The sequence below is a fragment of the Microplitis demolitor genome, chromosome 3 (assembly GCF_026212275.2).
Source record: "Microplitis demolitor isolate Queensland-Clemson2020A chromosome 3, iyMicDemo2.1a, whole genome shotgun sequence".
Taxonomy (NCBI): Eukaryota; Metazoa; Arthropoda; class Insecta; order Hymenoptera; family Braconidae; genus Microplitis; species Microplitis demolitor.
This window is the reverse complement of record NC_068547.1, coordinates 21,589,115-21,610,095: the sequence shown is the minus strand read 5'-3', so window position 1 is coordinate 21,610,095 and position 20,981 is coordinate 21,589,115. Positions and strand designations below refer to the sequence as shown.

General features: G+C 23.0%; 1 protein-coding gene across 5 annotated transcripts in view; it reads right to left on the bottom strand.

Annotated features, from left to right (window-relative positions):
* Window positions 1-8,341: 8,341 nt before the first annotated feature.
* LOC103569821 (syntaxin-1A) overlaps window positions 8,342-20,981 on the bottom strand; it is a 57,017-nt gene continuing 44,377 nt past the window's right edge. Inside the window, exons 8-10 of one of the 5 annotated variants that reach the window (XM_053737731.1) lie at window positions 19,483-19,593; window positions 9,135-9,228; window positions 8,342-8,557 (exon numbers count right to left, since the gene is read on the bottom strand). In XM_053737731.1, coding sequence (XP_053593706.1) covers window positions 9,148-9,228; window positions 19,483-19,593 — 192 coding nt within the window. In that variant the 3' untranslated portion in view covers window positions 8,342-8,557; window positions 9,135-9,147. Of the gene's footprint in view, window positions 8,558-9,134; window positions 9,229-9,258; window positions 12,394-14,479; window positions 14,760-18,291; window positions 18,403-19,482; window positions 19,594-20,981 lie in introns of those variants that run through there. The other 4 variants (XM_008547340.2, XM_008547339.3, XM_008547338.3 and 1 more) reach the window with 4 other exon arrangements.

Below are 20,981 nucleotides of genomic sequence, written 5' to 3'. Positions count from 1 at the left end.
TTTTTCCAATTTACTATTTTTATTTTTGTCATTTTTATTTTCATTTCTTCTCTACCCGGTAAATTAACGATCAAACTGACCGAGGCCTTTAAGGATAATTATTGTTTAATTTTTATTTCAAATTATTTATTAATTTACTAATTATCAATTACTGTATGAATGTTTTTTTTTTTTCATAAATTTATATTTTATACAAATATTTCATTATATTTCCATTGTTTAACAAAAAGCTATTATTCTATTACACGCGCTCACGTCTATAGAAATAATGAGCGTGAATGTAGCAGATATACGAAAATTTATAAATTTTAAATAAATATATAAATTGAAATTTTCCAATCATCAAAATACGCGTTTAGTATTTATTATTTAACTTACATTTTATTTATTTAATAATTTTAAAAAAATTTCTTCACGTCAGCTACATTCACTCTTATCAGAAGTACCAATTATGGCCACATCCTTTTTTGGATATTTAATACTTTGTTTGAATTAATGAAAAAGTATCAAATAAAATTTACGCTGCAATTGTGTAATAAAATTTTGTTTGTAGACATTTTTAAAATCAAATATATCACTTAAATTATCCAAAATCTGCCCTAAAGTCGCCAAAAACAGTACTTCTAACCTATAAATATATACTATACTCTATATTCCACATAGTATAGTAAATATAACTCGCAATGCATGCTATTAATGCAAATAACTTCTTTGCATTTAATATCAACATTAATTATAATTAATAGTTCAAAATAAAATGTGATAAATCCTACAAAAAAAATTATTTTTGATAAAATAAATGTCCAACAGAAAAAAAATTTCAAAATTAGTGTTAATAATTATTTAAAGGGTCGTAAATTTTTAAACTGGCATGGTATACATAAATTGATATGATTGTTACAAATGAGCAATAGTATCTCCAAAGACGGCCTGCCAGTTTGATACGCAAATAATATATTTCATTTAAATTTAAATAATTATGATTTATTTTTCAGACTACACCTATTGTAACTTTTTCGACAAATTTATCTTTAGCTTCTTCCCACATCTTGTATTTTTAAAAACTACATCTTCATTATCTTCTTATTTGTGCTGATTACACATTTTATAAAGGGCACACATTTATAATATATATATATAATATATATAATAATAAGATAAAATCACATACTATCTACCATAATCATCACCCATTGACTCAACATGTGGTAATTTATAATATAATTAATATTAATAATTAACGTGAATTTATTAATTACTCAAAGCGCTGGCTTTCTTCTGATTAAACAATGCAGTGAATTTAATAACTTTTTTTTATAGTCTTGTCAGCTATACAGGAAAGTTTATAAGCTGAATAACTGTTATTATTTTAATAAGAAGATAATTAATTATTTTATTTATTAATAAATAGTATAGCAGGAACATATCTTTTAATTATGATATGTTCGATATGCGATTGCTCAAAGCGAAGTAATGATTATGGAAGGTACTTAATATTATTGCCAACTTTGTACAGTATTGTGTTGATACTTTTTTTTTTTATTAATATTATTATTTGTTTATTCAAATTTTCATTTATCTTTATTAATAAAAAAAATAAAATAACTGGAATTCACGAGATGTTTATTATTTTAGGCAGAAAACACAATTGATTTATTTACTTTTTTTCATACATTATTATTAGTATTTATTTCTTCCTATTAATTAATAACCTACAATAAAAAGTACTCGTATTTTTTAAATGCTTTTAAGTTTTTTAAATTTATTAATTTGCTACATTTAAGTGAATTTCTTCTTCTTCTTTTTTTATTTTTATTTTATTAATTATCAATAATCTCACTTTGTCGCATTAATGCCGAGTGCTATCTTCATAGTTTTCTATTCATTTATCTCTTGTAATCAATTAATTAATTAATTATTTTTTTTTTTTACTGAGTTTTATTTAAAGTGAAATTGACGGTCATAAGGATATTCAAATAGATATTTTATATTTTTTTATTATTAATTAATTAATTAATTTTTTTTTTATAATTGCACTGTTGTGACACGACCCATTTACATTTTTGATGTTTATTTAATGTCATATTATAACTATCACACTTTTAATTTACTAATTTTTTTTTTACTTTATTTATTATACACATTTTTTTTTTAAATTTATCAAACATATTTAGTGAATTTGCATTAATAAATTCGCAATAATTATTAGCTCTTAAATAAATTTTATTTATTCAAATATACAAAAATGCAGATGAGTTGCGTTTCAGCGATGCCAACTAATTATTAATAATTTATTTTTAAATTCATTAATAATTTTATTATTTTTTTTTTTTTTATAATAAAAATTGCACATTTGCGCATACATATTAATATAATATATTGCAATAAATCAATAATAATAACAATAATTATTTTATAAGTCGAGGTTGAATTCTATGCTCTGAGACCAATTATTATTTTGTTAATTAGTTAATTAAAATACTATTGTTTTCAATTAACCCTCGATTACATAAATTCTTAACAATTAAATTGCTGAATTTATTTTTAATAATAATAATAATTACTTATTTAAATATATAATGTCATTTTATTGGGAAGACTACCTTCCAAGTACACTAAGTACTCGTAATTTTTAATGAGGGCTAATACAGACCAGATAATTATTTTAAATGAAATTCAATTTAATTTAAATCGTCTATTCTGATTCAGAGTTTTGATGAATAAAAAATCATCCGGATTTAATCTGTGTTTACTTGGAAAATTTTTCCAGTGTATAGATTTATTAATAATTATAAATCAGTAAAAATATAATTTAATTATTGTAAATAAATTTTCGTAGTTTGAGTAGTAATTTGAATAATAAAATGAAATCCCGCATAATTAATTGGTGATAGAATTAAAACTAAGTATAAGACATAGGGACTAGTCACTAGAGCAGGGTCAACCTCAACAAATCAAGTTTAGGCCAAACTCGTTAATACACAATCGATTGCGCACTTCTAATTATATCCATATCCATATATATTATATAACATCATTATTATTGTTATTTAGTAATAAATATTTATTATTATACTTATTAAATTTAATTGATAAGAAATTTTAAATAAAGATTTTTAAATCAATTTTTTGTTCTCTCAATTCCTATTTTTAATTAAGATCTAATCTACACTAATTTTTTTTTTAATTAATTAATGCTATTTTCTACGCCTGACTATTTTATTAATTATTTTTCGGATCAATGTTTCTTGGGGTTGGAAAAATTGCTCTAGCGATTAATTATTGAATAAAGTACATTTACTTTATTGATATCCAATAAATAGTTAAATTAATAAAAAAGTCTAAGAATAAAAAATAAAAATTTAATTGTTTACTTAAATTCTGTACTTTATTCAATTTATTTTTTAGATTAACTGTTTTTTTACATTTTTAAATTTACAGTGACAAAATAATGATAATTAAATTTATACTAATGTTGATATTTGATATTTATTTATTTATAAGAGCGTTGATTGTATATTTTGTTTAAATAAATGTGCTTTCTATCTAAAATATTTAACTTAGCTAATAGATTACATTAATGGTAATTTATAATTAATTGCTTATGTAAATATTTTAAATAATATTTGTTTTTTATAAATAAAATAATAATTGTATTTACTCTCTTGCTACAAAAGTAAATATTGTAGATAACTATTTTTAAATATTTATTTTTTTTTAAATCCTATATAATATTTTATGTAGAGACACATTCCCGGGTAAAAAAAAATTATATATAATTATTTGCAATTCAAATGTAATTATATATAATTATATATAATAATATGTAATTATATATAGAAAATAGCCCAATGTAATAATATAAAGCTATATATAAATATATATCATGGTTTTTCATATATAAATTGTATAACAGTTCTATATAATTATATGTGGTTATAAATAATGACATAATTATATGTAATTGTATATAATTATTTTGGTGAAGTATATACAATTATATATAGTTATATAAAATGATGTCATTTTACCGAAATTAGCTATAAAATATTGCTTTCTTAAAGAGTTACTAACTAATGTAATTATATGTTTAATTATAAGATATGTATTAAATTTAAAAGCTTAAATTTAAAAATTTGCTATAAAATGCATGCGAAAAGACAAAGTCTCTTTAATTTTTTTTTAATCCCTGAATACTGTTTGAAATATAATTATAAATAGTTATATATAATTATATATAATTATATTGGGCCATTTTTCACATATAACTGTATCTAATTTTTTTAACCCGGGTTACCCATTTTTATTTATTCATTATTATTATTATTATTATTATTATTATTATTATTATTATTATTATTATTATTATTATTATTATTACTATTATTTAGGTAAGCTTATTCACTTTAATGAACACCGAGAAAGCTTACGCAATTGGTTTATTAACGCAATTGATATCACCGCTGCACTTCATAACGCACTTTCACCAAAAAGAATCAAAATGATTCAGAAATATGTTTTATTTTTTTTTTTAATTTTGTTTATTTATTAATTTAATAATTAATGAATATTTTTTTTTAATAATTGCATTTGATATTTCCCTTATTCGTTTCAATTATAATTTATTTTTACAATTACATATACAATATTTGTTGTTCTGCTTGTGTAATTATATAATTATATTCACACTCTCTCTGCTCAATCGATTTTCATGAGATTCTATATTTGTGTATGGTTTAATTGGATTAGTTGTCAATGGTGCACAATTTTAATTGCATATCATCGATTTGTATTTATAGTATTGGATGATTTAATTAATACTCGAGCTAAACTATCCAAAATACTGTGGAAATTTATACTCATTAAATTTCTTAGAGAATCTAATTGTTCATAGAAAATATTTTTTTATAAATTTAGTAACTCAGTTCTGCTATCAAACTTATAAATTTAAAAAAAAAAGGAAAGTTCGGCTTCGGTTCAATTTAAAAAAATCGAGTTTCAGTAGAATTTTTGGTGGTCGTTCGTGTGTGTGGGAATAGAGGGGGTTTGAAAAGCTTCAAGCAGAGCTAAAAGTCACAAATCAAAAATAGCGGGAAGATTTAAGTTGGCCCACAAAGCCAACCCTATTTCAAATTTTTTTTATAGAAAATATAAATAAATAAAAAAATTTAATTACTAAAAATAGATGATAATTTTAGTAAAAAAATACAGACAATTTTTATAGAAAATTTAATTAATTAAAATTGAATTTTAATTAAACTTTTGGTTACTTAATTAAGCTGTTTAACTATTGAGTTCATGTAAAAATATAGAGAATTATTTTTTACAGACAACTTTATTCTCTAATAATTTTTTTATATACAATTTTGCTGTATCTTTGATAATTTTCCTTGAGTTATAATTTAAAGCTCCACTGCAACACATACGGATTTTAATAATTAAATTAAAATTATTGCGCATTAAAAATAATAAAATAAAATTGTGCATTTAAAATAATGATTTATTTGTTACAATTATAGACAATTAAATAATTTCATTTAATGAAATAAATTATTAATTATCTCTATAAAAAAAAAAAAATTTTTTTTATAATTATAATTTCAATTGCAATCCGATTGATGTCAATTTAAGATTTCTACAAGCATTATTTTATATATATTTACTTTATTCTATTAACAATAACTAAACTTTGATTAAAAAAAAAAAGAATAATAATCAAGTACACACACAATTATTATAAATAACGACCAGTGATGACAGTGAGATTCAAAGTTTAAATTTAATATTAATTATTTTTAAAATTTAATAACTCAATTAAGGTAATAGACAATAACGTAGCTACCTAAACTAACAATTACATTTCTGTACAATATATAAGTGATTTAAATTTAGGTAATTAATTAATTATTATAATTAATTAATTAATTAAACAATTTATAATTTATAATCTGAATATATTTGCCTCAACTTTCGTACTCGAAACATTTAACTCATTTACTTTTTATTAATATTTTTTTTTATCAACATTACATTTCACTTGTCATTGGCTATCATTGCCAATTAAATAGGCTGCCAATTACTATCATTATTAAGGACATTCTCAGACAATACCTTTTATTTTATAAAAAGATTCAATGACTTTCACTGTCATCACCGTATTATATTTTATTAATCAGTTTAAAAAAATTAAAGCGTTTATTTAAAAAAGGACAATTGAGTTAAAATTTTACCGAGATATAAATTAAAAAAAAAAAAAAAAATTACTTACAGTTATCAATTGGGAGTCAAACGAAATTTGAAAAATAAATTTCAGTGTAAATATAATTTTTTGCATAAAAGTTTGACATGTAGAATTTCTAAACTTGAGACAGATTTGAACTTATGTAATTTTGGTAGTAAAAAAAAGTTTATTTAAGATTTTATATGTGCGAAATTTGTGTCAAAAAAGAACGTTTTTTAAAAGATATTTTTCAAAACAAAATTTTACTACACACCCTAGTTTCGAAAAAGTTCAAAAAACCTCAAATTTTGATATTTTTTTTTATTCGTATGCTATTGGTTTCTAATGAGAACTTTTTTTGGAACGAGGGTAAAATGTAGTAAAAATATTTGTATTGACTCAAAATTTGCTCATAATTCTAGATAAACTTTTTTTTTTTACTACCAAAATTATGAAAGTTCAAAAAAAGTTCTCCTCAAAATTCTAATCTGTCTCAAATATAAAAGTTCCAAATGTCCAACTTTTTTAGAATCCTTTCGGAACGAATTATTTTTACAGGATCTTCATGTCAACATTATATAATTAAATTCAAATTTGTCTGATAAAATTAATTTACCAAATTTCGTTTAGCTTCTAAATGATAACTGTAAATAATTTTTTGAAAAATCTGTCTCGGCAAAATTGCAACTGTGTTGTCCTTTTTTTTAATTAATGCTTCAACTTTTTCAAAATCAATTAATAAAATTTGAATACGGTCATGACAATGAAAGTCACTGAATATTTTAAAAAAATGGGGGCACTGTCTGAGAATATCCTTAATAACAACAATAATAATAATTGAACCTCTCATAATTATGAATTAATTATCGCGATGCCTAACTATACATATATAATTTAATATAATAATAATAATAAATATTAATAATTACACGGTCAAATACATGGGTTACATGTAAATGTAAGTGTATAAATTGATAAATTTATTGTTTATTTAAAAACAAAATAATTATCGTAATAAGTAGGTAATAAGATAATTATTACTCATTAAAGAGATTATTAACCTTTTAAATACTTCCAATATAACACCTATTATATTTATTATTGCTGCAGCAAAATGCATTAATTCATTTGCTATTTAACTTTACGTTCATGTAATCGACAATTATTTTTTTTTAAATATTTTATTTTATTTATTTATATATAATTATTTACGATACGTGATTCTGCCTCATAATTATAATTAAATGCTTTTCTATTACTTTTAATATTTATCGTCCATTTTCTATTATTTTCAGTGACTTTATTTATCTAGTTTTTTTCCTTTTATTTAAATTAACTTATCAAGTACCGATAGCTAAACGGTTTTTTTTTATGTTATTGTTATTTTTGTTGGTGGACCATTTTTATATAACAATAATAATACTCTAATTATGTTTATTGAACTCTGTCGTCACTCGTTATCGTCGTTAATTGTTAAGCTTCCACTTACAAACGATATTAATCTATTAATTTATTTTAATTGGCTTCGAATGTTCTGTTGTATTGATTACGCAGATAGTATTATTTGTTAAATATATATATATATATATATATTTGTTTCACTAGATCCAGTTTTATGACGACATCGAGTAAGACAGGGGAGGTATTCCCGTATCAAAAAAATAATTTTCACCAAACTTTTTTGAAATTTTAAGTCTGCATTAATATTAATAGATCAAATAAATCTATAAATTCATTTTTAAATGAAAATTTTCGATTTTCAAAGTTTTATAAATTTACAGATATAATTATTTTATGAAATAATATATATGTTTTTTTTTTAGTGAAATGAAGGATTTAAATTTCCATAGATAAAAATTATTTTTTTTTTCACGGGTTTATTTTTTAATTAATTCTGTTAAATTAAATTAAGTAATGGGCAGCGATTTTATATTTAATGAGGGTGCAATGGTTTCTATAATTTTTATGATCTACTGATTGTGATTGTGATAATGATTAAATGAATAATGTTATTATTATTATTATTATTATTATTATTATTATTATTATTATTATTATTATTATTATTATTATTATTACTATTATTATTATTGTTATGAATATTATAATGGTAATGAGGTGTAATGATCACCTTGCTGTATGATTTAAATTGTAGCAGTGAATTGTTATTTATCGACGTGCCAGACGATTTATTATTATTATTATTATTATTATTATTATTATTATTATTATTATTATTATTGAATGTGTGATACAACGTATTGACAACAAACATAGCGCACTTTATTAACCAGACGTTTGTTACTCTTCGTTTAATCTCGTTGTTTGTGAACTTTCCTGTAATTTTATTATTTAAATTTTTGTTAATAAGTATTTTAATTTAAAAAGAAGCTCGACCTTTTGACTTACAATTAAATTTTTTTTTTTTAGTTTACATGAATAAATTTAAAAAAGAATGGGGTAATTTTATTTTCCCAGAAAGTACTTGACTTTTATTTTGTTTATTTCGAAAAAATAACATAAATTTAACGTGAAGATTTATTTATTTATTGAAAAACGGTCTGAAGTTAAAGAAAATGAATGTAAATTGTAATTAAATATAATGTATAAATATAATAAATTGTTGATTTACGAAATTAAAAGTAAATAAAATTGTAAGTACAAATTGGAAATAAAAATTTCATGAAAGGAAAATATGTAATAGCTTCAATGATAATATAAACGATATATAAATAACAAGTATAAGTATATGAATTTTTTTTTCGTGAACATGAAAAAATTTTGTCTTGATATTTTGAATTTTTTAAATTTCCATTCTCTAGATTAGTCACTTTTACTACGACAAAGGTCGAGCTTCATGTTTTTGTATACATTTAAATTTAAATACTAAATAAAAGTATAGATGAAAAATTACCTAATTTAGGTGTTCACAGTCCGAAGTATCCACCAATAGTAGTGGCAACAATGACGGCAAGAATAGCAAGGCAGATCATAATCATGATCTTCTTCTGCTCGCGGCAATAACAGACATTTATAAATATTGTTATTCATTATTATTATATTACAGGTAATTATTCAAACATAAAACATTTAAAATTTCAAAATATTCAGTGAAAATAAATTTATTAAATAATAATAATTGATATTATTTAAATAGTGTCTCATATCATCTCTTATTTTATTGGCATTCAGTATCATGTCACTTAATTTATTGTTAAACATATTTTTTTATTCAACATATCAACGCTCTGTCCACTGCTACTCTTTTTTAAAAGACTTACACATAAATCTACATGCGGCAGCGGTACCTGAAATAAATCACAGAAACAGTTGCCGTGAAATTGAATGTCAACACCTACTTCAATCGCATGTTACATCGGCTTAGTCCGGGTTCGTAATATTAAACATTTATATTATATTACATTACATATTTGACTACTGCTCAGTAAATACAGTATGAATATTCAACATTATTATTATCTAAGTTCAATATATATTCATTTACTCCATATTTGTTTCTATCAATCCTAATAATTATTAATCTATTTATATTTATATTCACTACATACATATGAATTTGTTTGTATATTTATTACTATTTAAGTTTTCATATATTTTTTATTAAATGCTCAAATTTTTGCTTACTAAATTACATAAATTTATTACAATTAAATGCTTAGTTGATTTAAATAATAAATTATTATTTTTATTGTTTTACAAAAAATTATTTTTTCCACTAAAATTAATTCCAGTTTTTTTTTTTAATAAAAAAAATAACTTTTTATAAAACAAAGTACGATGAGATTTTTTGTATATTAATCTGATATCGACTAATCTCTTGAATATTTTATAATCCGATTGTGTTGTAAAGTTGTAAGCTTTTACGTATACTTTTATTATTTTATATATTCAATATCTGAAAAATATATGATTTTCTAAAAAAATTAAACCAGCGTACGTCAATAAATTTTTTTTAAAAAAACGGCTAAATTATTTTTTTAAATAATTATATAAATTTAAATAAAATACCCAAGTATTGAGCCGGATATTAAGAAGTGACAGAAAATTATTTTTTATTTTATTTAATTTACAGATTTTAAGTTTCAAAAAAATTTATTTTAAATTTTTATTTATTCAGGAAGTAGTTAAATAAAATAATGCCACTAATTAATATTTTTTGAATAATTGGGTCTTTTATCTAAGAATTAAATTTTACGAAAAAATTTCTTATATTTATTATAATTATATATATATTTTAAATAAGTAAAATAAACTATACATGCATCTTGTACGTAATATTGTGAAGAATAATTTCAAAATACATAATTAATAATAATTAATGATAATAATACACATAAATAATATAATAAAGTATAAATATAAATATTGAAATAATAAAAAATACAAAAGACGGCGCTAGCAAAAATAAATTAAAGCTCAGGCAACCGTCGTATTAAAGAATATTACAAATAGTGATAATTATAATAAGAAATAAAAACAGCACGGAACGAACATAAATATCAAATCGATACTTACTCAGATAAATCCTCGACCCATTACACAATGAAAATATGTACAATATCTTGTCGATCTTGGATTACATTTTTCTCATTTATCGTTTATTGTTTCGGTCTATACTTTATCATATTTCATTTTTCCTATCATTCATTCTCTCAATATATTTATTATTAATTATTAGATCACTTAATTTAATACACAATAAAGTTTTCCTTCAATTACTATTTTCAAATTGATTAATATTTCTCTACATTTTAATTGCCATTATAATTGTAATTATAAATAATAAATTAACATTGATGGTTATTTTTCCAAGCGCATCAATTATTTATTTTCGTAAATACTTTGCTATTGTGTTCTAACTCCTACTTTTTTATGCTGAATTTATTTTTATTTTATTATTATAGAGTATTGCGCGATAGCTGTGAACTTATTGAGGATTATCTCAATTAAATTTCCCATTTTTTTTTTTTTCTATCGCTTTATTTTATTTATGTAAATATCATTCACGCAATCATACTTTTATTAATATAAGTACCTATACAATACAATATAGATTTTTAAAAATCTCTTTCTTTTCCTCTACCTTAAATATTTATTAAATTTATTTACAATTTTAAATAAATTTATAGAAGAAATTATCTTTAATAAATAAATATATCAGTGTATCTTACGTATAACATTTACTATATTTATTTTTTAGATTCATTATATATTTTTTTTTACCTTTTATTTAAAAAAAGTTTTCACGAAAATAAAGACGTAAGAGCGTAAATTTTTTTTTTAAAAAAAGAAAAATGGAAATTAAAAGAAGAAATGAAAGTTTTCGTGATGGAAAATACAATAGTAGATTTTTATGGATTATGATGATCCCTCGCGTGTTTCCTTGTCATGATGATCAGTTATGACAAGTTAAACTCGAGAAGAAAGACTTGAATGGAGTTAGAGGTATTAAATAAAATATAAAGTTATACTGTACAGAGATATACCGCAGCCTCAAGTACCAACGTCTTGTAGTTAATTTTGAAATATAAATAGACTAAAATTAATATTACAAGAAATGTTAAAACTTAAATACATTAATTATACAGACGATAACTTTGCGGTTTGAATTTATAATTAACTCAAATATTACGTCATCCCATCTTAATTTTCGTAACAAAAACTTTTTTAGTTTGATAAAACTACCAAGATAAAAATAATTTTCTAAGGTTAAAATAATAAATTTAGTTTTTTATAAATAATAGTATATTACATACCAAGGGAGGAAAGTGGGACATTCCAACCCACATGTGTAATTGCCGACCCGAGCTAAAGGCGGCAAATTCGCACATAGGGACGTCCTACTTTCTTCCGGTCTGCATAATATTTTTCACCAAATATGCTCCTGAAACTTCAAATTTTTGCCTCTGTGGGAAGAATGGCGCATGCGTTAATTTTTATCATTTGCTTTCTCATAGAAAAAAAGGACTTTCTTCCCGCTAAACAGGGCGAGAATTTAAATTTTCGGCGCAGGAATGCTGAAAAATTTGTTTGTGTTGGTGATCGTTTAACTGTTTCTGTGATATATTAATAATTTATCTCAAATTGACAACCAAAATAACAATTAAAATGATGACCGCCACTGTCAGGCAGACTATTATCAGGATCATTTTCTGTAAAAACAAAACATAAATAATAAATTTTCTATTTATTGTTTAAATAATTTAAAGTGAAAATAACCGATCACCAGTGACAGTGTTACGAACCTCGAGAAAGCTCAGTAATTAATAAATAATAATTGATAATTAACACATAAATATAAAAAGGCCTCATGTACATACGTGTCTTAATTAATAATTGTAAAACTTGAATAAGGCAATCTCAAGATACCCGTCTCCGTTTCATTCAGAATTTAACAAACATTACTGACAAATATCGCGTTACTAATTACAAAAAGACTTACATTTTTTAATGTCTTTTGACTCGGGAACTTCCTAGAGCCAAAAGGGTAGAAAATTTTATTTTTTATTACAAATCTACTGAAGATTTATTTTTAAACTCAGAATTTTTAAAAAATTTTTGAACATCACAAGGTCATATAATTTGCCATGCGTCATTTTGACTTTCAAATTTTTTTTTAAATTTTTAGCTCTAAAATAAGTCTTCAAATAAAAAAAATCATACGCCCTTTTGACTTTAGGAAGCCTCCTAAAGTTAAAAGGGCCAATAAAAATATAAGTCTTTTTGAAATTAGTAACACGATATATATGTTTATGAAACGTTCTCGAAGCACGAAACAACTTGTTTATAAGCTTGTGTTAGTAACTGTTTTGTGTACAGTAATGTTTAGTTAACTTTGTCATTTGTATTTACTTGTTGTTAATTAGCTTTGGATTTAGATGACACAAACGATAGGTTTAATTGCAGTTACTGTTGCTGTCGTGAATTAAGTTGTAAGTTAATTAAAATTATTATTATTATTATTATTTATTAGTAAGTACAAGGATAAATTTTAGGACTTTTAGTATTTTATTATTAATTTTTTTTCTATCAAGGATTTTAATGCCAGTCGCGTGGAGAGATAATAATTAATATCGATTGTATGACCTTGTATATTTACTACATGTAATTAATAGTGGCCATACCAATGATACTGAGAGTCATCTTAAATCTCTCTCCTACCTCTTTAATACTTTTTTAAATATTTATCTCCCTTAGTTTTAAGATTAATTACTATATTATTTATTATTATTTTAAATAGTGAAGGCAATTAAGACGAGGCAAAGACTTACGATACATTAGTTAAGATATTACACATTATTATTTATTTGATGAGTTAATTAGTTCTGTTAACGAAGCATTCATTTATTTTTACTCGGTATTGCAATTTTTTACTTTGTGGCAGCTCCGTTTTATTTTTTTTTAAACGTCAAAATAATGTGGAGTAAAATAAGCGAAATTTTGTTATTAGGCCTTGTAAATTATTATTTTTAATATATTTTATTAATGGGCTAGAGAATTGAAGCCTCAGTATTTTGAATTTAAATAAAAGAGATTTAATAATTAGATAAATTATAATTAAAAATAATTGGTTTAAAAATTTACTATGATTATTTTTAAATTACATAGAAAATTTTTAAGCTTATAAATTATCTTTTATAATTATTTCAACAGCTAATAGGATTTTTTTATGAAACATTATTTATATATATTTAAACTATTTGTAGTTAATTAAATATTATAGATAGAAGATAACAATCAATGATAAATAACAGCGTGATATTATTAATAAATAAAAAAATTTATAAATAAATAATTAGATATTCGGTCTGCGATAAATAATTTTAAATATATTACGATATAATTAACCGTTAATTTGATTTAAAGTGTCATGCTAATTAGTGTTATTAAATTTATATAAATCAATAAATATTTCAAAAAATTGTGCATTCACATTTATATTTATAGAAATTAGTACGCGGACTATTATTTTTTATTTTTAATCGATGTTAAATACTATTAACCGTAATTGAATAATTATTTTTTAAACACACACTTAAATTAATAAACAATACGTAAATATTATTAATTATTAATAATTATTTATCGACAGTTTTACATAAATTAAGTATGAGAAAAATTTCTAATATTTTACTTTTTCTAAACAATTGACAAATTTATCTAAATTTTTTTTTTTTATTTATTTCTGATCTATTCTAGAACACTGAAGGCTTGCCAATTTTTTTTTAAATTCAATTAATTAATTAAAAAAATTTTTTTTTCTATTAATTTTATGCCAATGGCATCACAATTATTATCATTATTATTACTATTATTATTATTATTATTATTATTATTATTATTATTATTATTATTAATTAATTATTATTATTATTATTATTTGTTAATAATTATCTTCACACTCCATTCTCTCTTTTACTCTCCATTCAGTAGTTTAAGGTATTGGAATGAACGATAGCACAATGGAGATTAGTATGATGACGAGAATAGTGACGCAGATCATAATGAAGATCATTTTCTGTGGACAAAAAGGACAAGTTATGTCTACATGTGTTTTATGCATGGCCATTGTCACGACCATGCATGTCAACATCATCAGTCGTAATCCTTTTTTAATTAAACAAAAAAAAAAAAGAAAGTAAATAAATAAAATAATTGATTGATAAAAAAATAAAAGAGAGTAGGAATGGAATTAAAAATTTATTTACATAAAATGTGTTTTATAAAAAACGGCGTTTACGTAATCTGTTATATTTAACATGCGCATGTCAGTTAACTAATTAAATCTACATTAAAAAAATTCATTTGAAAGAGTTGATGTTGCACTGTAGTGAAGTTTTGTAATATATTTAACTCTTCCAAACAATTATTTTAATTGTCATATTTTAACTCCATGCTTTATTTTTCTACATCTATAATTAAATTAAATAGAAACAAAATCTCATTAAAACAGGTGTATGTGCTGTAAATTTTATAATGAAAAATAAATAGTAAAAGATAGTATTTAATTATTTAATGCTGGAACAAACAAGTTTCCCATCTTAAAATTTTCAGTTTGAAAATTTTGGATGGCTCAATTTTTTTTTTCCTGCCAAGAACAAGCAGTAGTCGCTAAATTAAATATAATTAAAGTTGTCAAATTATAATTTGATAAAATTTATGCATGAAGTAAATAAATAAAAAAAAATTGCGCTGTTTTCAGCCTACGCGCCATGATTGAGCATTTTGAAATAAAAAATATCCCAAGATAAAATAATTTTATTTTTGAGCTGCAGTATGTATTTTAAGTTCAAGTTATCAATCAAACGTTGATAGCCAAATAAAAAATTCTTATTTTATTTTAGAAATTAAAAACAAGACAAAAAAAAAGCTAATCGACGCTCTAATTAGCAAATTGATTTGATATTTTTTAGTAAATGATTCTGTGCAATTTTCAGATAGTTTTTTGGTATAAATGGAGAATTTTATGAAATGGAGTTAGACAATTTGCTAATTAGAACGTCGTAATAACATTTTGCAAAATCTCACTTCTTCAGTAAGCGGACAAAGGTTTAAAATTTTGAAAAGAGGATAATGTAAGATAATTTCGATTTAGATAAAGTTCAAATACAAAATTTAAAAAAATGTTGAAAAAACGTTGATTTCTAAACTTCAGAACGGGACACACTGATAACTTTTGTAAACTTTTAAAAATTCAAAGGAAAGATCAATGATTTACTTCATATTATTATAATTTGCTCAAAAAAAAATTCAGTAGTAGTTTGAAATCAAATTTTCTAACCGTATTTTCTACTGAAAAAAAAAAAAAATGATGATTTATCACTTTTGAAAAAAGTTTACAAAAGAGTCAATTGTTTTTTTCACTATATTTTCAGAAGTATAAAAATCGTTCAAAAAAGGTCATCATTGCGTCATGTTTTGAAGTTCAAAATAATCACCGCTCTTTAAACTTTTTTTCAACAATTCTTTTCACTTTAGCATTCCAGAAATTATATTTAATCCCATAAATTAAACCTTTGAAACCGCACAAACTTTTATTTACAAGCTACAAATAGTTTGACCTCATATCGACTGTTTACTGCATTTCTCAATTTATGTTTCCAATTTCAAATGCTATAAACTAGTGAAAATTTTTTTCCTATTTGAATTTTAACATTCAAATATGTATATAAGTGTTCTTATATGTATGTGTATGTGTATAGGTGTGTGCATGTGTGTTTGCATTCATTGTATATGTGTGCAAATGTTTGTGTAATTTTTATAAAAATTTCATATTCAACCTTCTCCCCCTACATATAATGCATATATATAAATTTACACAATTCTCTAATGTGTAAATAAGTCGTTTTTTTCACCCATGGTTTTGCTGATTATTGTTTTCATGTTCTGTTTAGTATCTTGCTGGTCTTGTTCCTATTTCCTGCGCTCAAACATGAAATACAGTCTAAGGTTACCACAATATTTTTTTTTCCATCCATAAATATCATAAGTTTTATCTAGGAATCGATTGTCTTAGATTTAGCGACTATACTGATGGTTCTCAACTCACAAAACGAAATTTTCGGCCCGGATAAATTAACATCCAGTCATAATTTTCAAAACTTTGGGAAAACTTTAAAAGGCCCAACTTATTGTTTGAATTAAATATTTTTATAAAGAGGTTTTATTAAAAATAAAAAATCACACGGTAACAAAATAATAATAATAGTGAAAATAATAAATAAAATACCTATTTCATGCTCATATGCAAATGAAATATAGTAATGTGATATCTAACGATACTTTAAAGTCTGCAAGCAATATTTCTCTTGTATTACTTACTTCGTTCCTTAGTAACATCTTATTTCCACTTAGAAGTAAGATATTACATTAAGATAGCGACATTTTCTTTATTACATATATTTTTTATCTTCTCCCTTATTCTTTTATCATTTATTACTCTCAATTTAAATTTATCTTCTCATTTAAAGTTATCACATTTTTCTGTTCATTTACTTTATTATATTTTTTAATAAAATAATAATAGTAATAATAATTACGGTTTATTCCATTAATTCTACCACAATATATTTTCTAACATGTAACACACGCGTACTAAAACAATCAGGGAATTATGTACATTGACATCACCAGTTTTTAACGAAAAAAAAATAAAATAATATTTTTAAAGTTTAAAAATACTTAAACTTTTTTTACAGAAAATTATTGTAAGAGTTTAGTAAAATTAAATAAAGTTTAATCACACAAGTATTTTTAATTATAAAAAAATTAAATTTATTGAAAAAAAAAATAAAAAGTTTTTAAAGCTCAAAGGTCGAAGGATAAGTTGTAAGAGGTATTTTTAAGAAAGTTTTTGAATGTGACATCTTATGTCAATCGTTTTTTACAACCAGGTCCAGAAGTATGAGAAAAAGCTCGGCTGAGTAATTCGCACGAGAAATAGGACAAGTACGGACACTGAGAGATGGGAATAATATTTAGTTTTACGATATGTGTACTAAAAAAATACTGTTATATGTATTTACACGGGGAAAATTTTTTGATAAAATTTACCCTGCAATTTGAAGTAAACCTGGGCCAGAAACAAAAGAAATACGGAAAAAATAAAAACTAAGTACCCTTTGTTTTATTTTTTACTCCGTAACTGAACAGTATCTAGAAAGAGAAGAGTAATTATTCATCTTGGCCCCGTTTTACTCCCAATTAACGAGTAAAATTTATTACATAATTTTCGCCATGTAGATATAATTGTAGAGCCCGAAAGATTTTAAGAAAATAACTTTTAAACAAATAATCGATCGCGTTATTGACATCGGTATTAATAAATTTAAATGATACTAAAGTTAGCTGACGTCTAGAAATTTTAGGATTATTTTTCAAAATGATAAATTATAAAAAAAAATTGCACATAGCTTTTTAAATTTTCTACATGTGTATATAATTATTCATTTTAAATTGAGTTAAAAAAAAATCCGAAAATTGTGAACTGTCTGCTAACTTAAAGATCATAAATTTACTCATCGGTAATTGAATTATGACAGTAAGTTTACCTTGCGCGCCTTTGATTGATATTCTTTGGCCTTCTTGAGCTGACCGTGAGCTTGACCAACGTGGTCAACAGTTTGTGTGACGCAGTATTCAATCCGGTCCACCAATTCACCCTACCACAGCGCGCAATGGAATCCAGGACGGGAAGGGTTTTTTTTTTAAGGGATGATTGATTTTTCACGAGGGATTAAAGAGCTCGGTCGGTTCGTTTGAGTTATTACCAATTTAGTTATAAGAATAATAATAATAATAATCACAATAATAAAAAAAAAGCAACAACAAACATACGAAAAATTGGTATTTGTATTGAATGCGCAAATGCAAGGTAATTGTTGTTAAATGGATTAATTAGTAGTTATGAAAAAAAAGGTTATAGTTAATGGAGTAGAACAATTACAACGATCCCACAGTTATTAATTATGTGTGTATACACACACGCACACATATACATACGCAGACATATTTATAAATATATTTATATATTAATGTACAATGTAAGTACGTTTCAAATTGTTGGTAATAATAAAATGGATTGTTAGTTTTATTTTTACATTTTTGTTCGTGACAACAATCGAGGGTTAGTTTTGTATTTTTGTTTATTAATTTTTTTTTTTTTGTAGAGTTAAAGTGAGACAGAGCAGTAGTGGACAGAAACAAACAATGAGCACACCCATATTAAAAGGAACACACAGATTAATAATAATAAATGTTAAGTATTTCATAAATATAAATACAATTTTTTAAAAAGTATATTTTCATTTTGTTATTTATTGATTTTTTTTTTTTTTGATTATTTTGTATTTATATTTATAAATTGTTATTGAGGTTTGTTATCAAAGCATCGAACACACATGAATACAGATAATGTTGCGTAAATATATATGTATTTATAAATATATATAATTAGATTGATGGTGTTACGCCGTTTTATGATGATATAGAATAGTATTTTAGATGTTAATATAAATGAGGATAAAATTAAATGAGCAGAAATTTGGGTTGGGAGGGAAATTTAAATTTGTATGGGAAATTTTTTGTACAGGAATTGAAGTGAATTTTTAGGATTGATTGATGATAGGGGGTGCGGAGTTTTGGAAGGGTGGTAAGGGAAGAAAGAGAGAAGGAGAGGAAAAAAAAAGTGACCAATTAGATGTGGATGAACACAAAAATTTAATATTATGGGGGGGACTCACCCGTCGGGCTTTGCTTTGATACTTGAGTGCTTTTTTGGTGTCCTGCGTGGCCGTCTGGACATAGTCGACCGCGTGCTCCACGTGATATTCTATGCGATCTATCATCTCGCCCTAAAAAGGTACGCGGCGCGACCCCACAGCATGGAAGATAAGAATGTTAGTGTTTTTTATTTAAATAAATATTATTTTAGTATCATGCGTAGTTCTGTTAATTTATTTGTTTTCCTGTTTTTTTTAATTATGCAGTCAGATAATTTATCTTTGGAGATTTAATTACACATTTTCATTAAAATTTATTTTAATAGCATTTGATTTATGTATTTAATTAACTGATTTTTTTTTTTAATTAAAATTTAACATTTATTTAATTTGATTATTTTATTTTTTTTTAATTAATAAGGTTTTTATTTTTTAAACTAAAATTACCTAAGTTAAATTAACTGCATAATTAATAATTATTAAAGATATTATTTATAATAAAAAAATTATTTTATATATCAAATAAATGATTGATAAATTTTTGCTGAGCTAAAAATATAAAAAAAAAAATGTTTATGTTTTAAAAGTAGAAAAACATGCAATAGATTAATATTTACATTAAGTAAGTAATTAATTGCTTTTTTGTTAAATTATCCAACCTTTTTAATTTTTTATTGAAATTAGTTTTTTTTTTTTAAGCATTAAGTTTTAGAAAGATAAATAAATTTATAAAGTATTTAATTAAGCAGAATAATTAATTGTAAGTAAATTAAATAAATAAAATTAGTGAAATTATATTTTAAAAAAATATATAATTAGATTTCCCCGAAAGTTATGCGCCGCGTCCATCAACTATATACAGCTATTGATTATAAATTTTCTATTGATGTTCAATATTCGAGAGTATTTAAAATTTAATTACGAAATTATCGAAAATTAAAAGTTTTCGTACAAAAATAAAAAAATTAATGAATTAATCAACGCGTTTTTTTAAATTAATTTATTTGTGCTGGTAAAAATGGTGAAAATGATATAAATAATTATGATATCAATCGATTTAATGTCAAAAGCAATAAAATATTTAATTTCCACGGGCTCACGCTGTTGACTTTTTAAAAATATCATTTGATTTATTATTTATCATAAAATACCGGCCGCAAGACATTTAAAGCCATCAAATTAAAAAGGGGACAATTATTTTAATTTAATATTTATTATTATTCATATCGAAACCACATGTTTGTCACAGCTTTTAATTAAATTATAACTTGATACCTCATATTTTAGTTATTTATTCTTAATTAATTTTGTGTCAAACATGTGATTATTTTCGGTAATTTATTCTGTAATTAAAAAATTAATTAATTATTTTTCACTACAAAAAAAAGTTAACAATTTAATTTTTATGTAGATTCCATTGACTATAAAAATTTATATGTACCGCCGTTACCATATTCAAAATTTTTCAGATTTCCAAAGAATTTTAAATCTCAAAGATGATAACGGCCCCCTAATTATTA